Here is a 6000-nt window from a genome sequence, read left to right as displayed (position 1 = left end):
AACTACTTTGCTTCCTCAAAAGTCACTGAAACCCATATTCTTCATCCAAAAAGGTAACTTGAATCGTTTGTCGATCGGGAATCCGTGGAAGCAAAGAACATGTCAACGGTTCTAGATAGGTGATAAATAATGACCATTCTCACAGTACGGCGCGGCTTCGAAAAGGCATGTCCTCGGAATATCGAGAATCCTCTCCGAGATGCATGTTTTGTCCCAACAATCAACTGATGGTCGGCCGCCGGAACGCATCGTCTTACAATGTCCAGCATTCAAAGATTGTAGCTAAGCTATACCCAGTTGTTGTTGCGCAGTCAGGCGACAAAATGTGAGCCGGTCATTAATATAAGTGGGTGAGATATAAATCGTTTCGGTTTTGATTGTCGATGCTCGTTGACCAATGATTTTACTCTTCGTTTAGCTGGACTGTAAACGTTAAACGTGAGGCTTCATTGAAAAACAGTCTTGTGCAAGTTCTGCGGTTTTGTCAAGAATCGAAGCCGACGGGATGAACGAGCTAGATACATCGGGGTGTTGGTTTATGTGGAAAAAATGGTATAAATGGAACACTTTATTAGTAATTAGGGGTGCACAAATCTGGATTTTCTAACAAGCACAAGCCATCGGGAATTTTTTTTTTCCAAAAAATTTTACTGAGAATCTGAAGAAGGCTTTTGACAAACGTATAAAATGACAAAAATGACAAAAATGACAAAAATGACAAAAATGACAAAAATGACAAAAATGACAAAAATGACAAAAATGACAAAAATGACAAAAATGACAAAAATGACAAAAATGACAAAAATGACAAAAATGACAAAAATGACAAAAATGACAAAAATGACAAAAATGACAAAAATGACAAAAATGACAAAAATGACAAAAATGACAAAAATGACAAAAATGACAAAAATGACAAAAATGACAAAAATGACAAAAATGACAAAAATGACAAAAATGACAAAAATGACAAAAATGACAAAAATGACAAAAATGACAAAAATGACAAAAATGACAAAAATGACACAAATGACAAAAATGACTGTTGCGACCGCCGATCCAAACATCGAACCCATCGCTCCCCTATCATCGAACCATCATCGACCAAAAACGTCAAACATGCTTTCACAGCAGGAACACTAACAACATGTCAAAAGATTAGGAAAAGAGAATAGGTGAAAATTTGATTTGTCATTCAAGCTACGGTTAAAACGATTCCACGTTTAGTTTCGAAACTAGATCACGTTAAAATTCAGAGATTTGGCGATTATAAAGTTTAATCTAGTGAATCTGTAGGTACAATACTTAAATATCTATCGATTAGTGCTAACATTCTTATTGTATCTAGCTGGATCTGCGTAAATTACGACCTTTATCGATAGTGCCTTTCGCAATTAAAAGCTAAGCACATTGAACTGCCTACATCCGGTAAGAAACTAAAAAGATCAGCTTAACTCAACTTTAATCTATAGTTTTACCCTCATACGTTAGCTCTCGTTACAATCGCCTTCGAGCAAAGCTGCTAGTGACCACTAAAGAAGCGCATATCGAAGTACCGCCGCGGTAAGCTTCAAATAAATCGTCTCTAAAAGCAGTGATATACAACATAACCTCTAACATTATAGGTCACTACACCTTCGTACATTCCGTACAACTTATTATTACAAGTGCCTTCTAGTTGTGTGACAGTTAAATACTGAACGTAAGCGTAACTAAGTTAATCTTATTACACATATTCTAACGTCACTTTACTTTTAGAAATTTTGTATTCTTCACACCTGGAATAAATTAACAAAATTAAACTGGTTTCACTGTCTCGCAACATCATACAAAATTTGTTCAATGGCGAGCACGACATTGAATAACGAGAAACTAGCGGATCAAGATGCTAACGTACGGAGCGAAAAAGTAAACACGGTAGAACAAGAAATTCCAACGACGGGTAACAACACAATATCCACCATCGTCCCGGAAGAAAACAAGCTCGGCGCTAAACCTAAACAAGTCAAGGCACTTAAGATAGCGACGAAATCTAAAACCAAACGCAATCCACTACGAACGGTAAGGAAACGTAAAGATTTTCACTGTGGCAAATGCGATGAACGGGACACTAGTAGGATGGTGCTTTGTGACCAATGTGAGGTTTGGTACCATTATTCCTGTGTGGAAGTAACACCCAGTGTAGCGGATCAAACAAATTGGAAGTGCCCATTATGTGAGACTATCACAAGTAAAAGTAAGCCAGCGAATAAGGAGAAAACTATAGTAGTTCAGAATCCGGAAACCAAACCCGATGATCATGATGAAGTCAAGTCTATCAGGAGTTCGATTATCTCTAGCAGCAGTACGAGGAGGATCGCTGAACTTCGGTTGAAGAAACTAAAGGCCCTGACGGAACTTAAGCAACACTACGTAGAGCAAAAATTCTTGATCCTAGAAGAGGCCGCCCTGGAAGAAGGCACAGTTGATGACCGCAGCGAAATAGATAAATTATCGGCGATCGAGAGTTGGATCGATAAAACTAACCTGGGTAGAAGTGAATCTGTCTTGATAGCTGGAAGCGACCCGATTGAAGAAATTAACCTGCCTAAAATCAATCAACTGCAGATCAACCCTGCCCCGTCTCGGAACGAGAATGCGTACGTACCACATGAATTCAACCCGGAAAAGCGTTCTACACCGTTAGCTGAAGTCGCAAGGAATCGTGACCGTGACATACATCATCCACCAGCTTTATCGCACCCATCAGCGATACCGCGTCCAACAACATTGCAACATGCTTTATCGCAGCCCACTTACGGTGATAATGATATCGGTACTATCAATAGAAGCCAATTAGCTGCTCGCCAAGCTGTCTCCAGGGAACTACCCGAATTTGACGGAAACTCCGAAGATTGGCCTCTTTTTATTACGACATTCAACTCATCGACCCACATGTGCGGATTCTCAAATGAAGAGAATATGTTGAGACTTCGGAAATGCCTAAAGGGAAAGGCATTAGAAGCTGTCAGATCTCGTCTCCTCCATCCAAGCAACATTTCAGGCGTAATGTCGATACTGAAGATGCTTTTCGGTCGACCCGAATCCATTGTCCATGCTGTCGTGACGAAAATAAGGAAAATTGCCCCTCCAAGTATGGAAAGACTTGAGACGATCGTTAATTTTGCACTGACAGTTGGAAACTTGTGTGCCAATATAGAGGCTTGCGGTGTACCGGACTTTGCGTACAATGCTTCATTGCGATTCGAATTGGTTCAAAAGCTGCCCACAAATCTGCAGATGCAGTGGGCTGAACATTCGAGAAATGTCGCCAGCCCAACATTGTTACAATTTAACAGCTGGTTGTACACCATAGCGGAAGACGCAAGCTCGGTAATCAACTCAAACTCCTCTTCAAAAAATCGGCGAGACAAGGAGGGTTACTTGTACCATCATGAGGAACCCAGCGATAACGAGGACACCTTAGATCAAAACTCTCAGAGTACTAATATGACCCATCAAGAAATTAAGAATGTTCGAAAGGAGCACTGTTTTACTTGTTCCGGCCACTGTGGCGCAGCTGACAAGTGCTCATTATTTTTGGAACTGGACTATAACTCCAGATGGAAAATAGTCAACGAAAACGGATTATGTCGCAAATGCATCAAGAGACATAGTGGACCCTGCAGACGGCGCAAGGAATGCGGCCAGAATGGATGTACTTTCCTACATCACCCGCTACTTCATAATCCTGCAAAATCGAAGCCACGTCCCCAACCAACGACAACGGTTGTGGGAAGCTGCAATGTCAATCAAGGAACTGCTAGTGGAGTCTTGTTTCAAATAGTTCCAGTAATTCTTCACAGCGCTACTAAAAAGCTTCATACTTACGCTTTCATCGACGACGGCTCCGAGCTAACCCTGATGGAAGATCAAGTTGCCAAAGAACTTCAACTGGATGGTCCTAACCAAAGCCTTTGTCTTCGATGGACAAGCGGGACTCAACGCAGGGAAGACGAATCGCGAAAATTAAATTTGGAAATATCAGGAACCGGCGAAAACATGAAAAAATATCCTATCAAAAACGTGAGAACCGTGAAGTCCTTGAACATTAGACCTCAAACGTTGAATATGGTGGATATGAGGAAACATTTCAAACATTTGCACAACGTTCCGATTCAATCCTATGAAGCTGCTTGTCCCAAGATTATAATAGGTGTAGATCACGCCAATCTGGGGCATCCTGTGAAGAGTCTGGAAGGAAAATCCGGAGAACCGATAGCGGTCAAATCACGTCTTGGATGGACGGTCTACGGACGTCATGGTTCGGATGGTTCGAACTCGACTCGGTACCAACATATAATCAACTACCATTCAGTGCTACAGTGTTCATGCGAAAAATCCAGTGACGAGGACCTCCACACAGCCATGAAGAATTTCTTTGCCATAGAAAACCTCGGATTGACGAAGGGAGACGTTGCACTCAATTCGAAAGATGATCAAAGAGCGATCTCGCTACTCGAATCATCCACGCATCTTAAAGAAGGTCATTACGAAACCACTCTCCTATGGAAGTACGATCATGTCCGCCTACCCGACAGTAAAAGTATGGCACTTAGCCGTTGGCAGTGTTTAGAAAGGCGACTGCAAAAGGACCCAGAGCTGACTAAGATACTTGACAATAAAATTGATGATTACGTCAATAAGGGTTATGCTCGAAAACTTACGGCCGACGAGTTAGGTGAAAAACATCCGAGGGTATGGTATCTTCCTGTATTTCCTATTACCAACCCCAACAAGCCTGGCAAAACAAGATTGGTCTGGGACGCTGCTGCAAAAGCACATGGCATTTCACTGAACTCGGTGCTACTGAAGGGCCCTGACCAATTAACTTCGCTTTTCTCCGTCCTGCTAAAATTTCGCGAGTTCAAATTCGCTGTTTGCGGTGATATACGCGAAATGTACCACCAGGTACTAATACGTAGAGAAGACCAGCACTGCCAGCGTTTCTTTTGGGGCAGAGATCCAGGAACAAAAATGCCTTCGACTTACATAATGCAAGTGATGACGTTTGGCGCATGTTCATCACCATGTACAGCTCAGTTTATCAAAAATCGAAACGCTGAGCTATACAAACATCAGTATCCAGCTGCAGCTAAAGCCATAGTCGAAAATCATTATGTTGATGACATGTTGCTTAGCGTTGAAACTGAAAAAGAAGCGATAACGTTAGCTAGTGAGGTAAAAACGATTCACAGCCACGCTGGTTTCGAAATAAGAAATTTTCATTCCAACTCCTCCATAGTATCAGATACCTTAGAAGGTCGGTTAAAGTCAGATGTACCAAGCGATATTGACATGAACATCGGTAAAGAAGAAACTACAGAAAAAGTTCTTGGAATGTGGTGGGATACGTCGAAGGATTGTTTCGTATTCAAAGTATCTCCAAGAATTGATCCGGCTCTTATTTCTGGCAATAAAATACCCACAAAACGCGAGGTTCTACGCACGCTGATGCAGATATTCGACCCATTGGGGTTAGTTGGTCATTTCTTAATGTTTCTAAAATGCCTGCTTCAGGAAATATGGAGAACGTCAGTAGGATGGGACGACCCTATAGAACACAAAGAGTTCCAGAAATGGAAACGCTGGCTCGAAGTGCTTCCGACAATGACTCAAGTCGAAATCCCTCGCTGCTATCGCTCCTTGGTACCAATAAATCTCAGCACCGACGTTCAATTACATACCTTCGTTGATGCCAGCGAGAACGGTATGGCAGCTGTAACATACCTACGATTCGAGAATAACGGAATAGTGGAATGTGGTTTGGTTAGCTCGAAAACGAGAGTGTCTCCGCTTAAATTTTTATCAATACCACGATCCGAACTTCAAGCTAGTGTTATAGGAGCCAGACTCTCAAAATCAATAATGGAATCAACCACAGTCACGATAAACAAACGGTACTTTTGGACGGACTCCAAAACGGTGCTATGTTGGCTATCATCCGATCACCGAAAGTAC

At 41.8% G+C, this 6000-nt stretch overlaps 1 protein-coding gene across 1 annotated transcript; it reads left to right on the top strand.

Moving 5' to 3' along the window:
* Positions 1-1842: 1842 nt before the first annotated feature.
* Positions 1843-5808, top strand: LOC129759325 (uncharacterized; the record flags this gene model as incomplete). Its single annotated transcript, XM_055756731.1, has 1 exon — positions 1843-5808. A coding segment is annotated over exon 1 (3966 nt), but the record flags the coding sequence as incomplete, so codon positions are not given.
* Positions 5809-6000: the final 192 nt, after the last annotated feature.

This window comes from Uranotaenia lowii, unplaced genomic scaffold (assembly GCF_029784155.1).
Source record: "Uranotaenia lowii strain MFRU-FL unplaced genomic scaffold, ASM2978415v1 HiC_scaffold_1399, whole genome shotgun sequence".
Taxonomy (NCBI): Eukaryota; Metazoa; Arthropoda; class Insecta; order Diptera; family Culicidae; genus Uranotaenia; species Uranotaenia lowii.
This window is presented reverse-complemented; position numbering and strand designations above follow the sequence as displayed.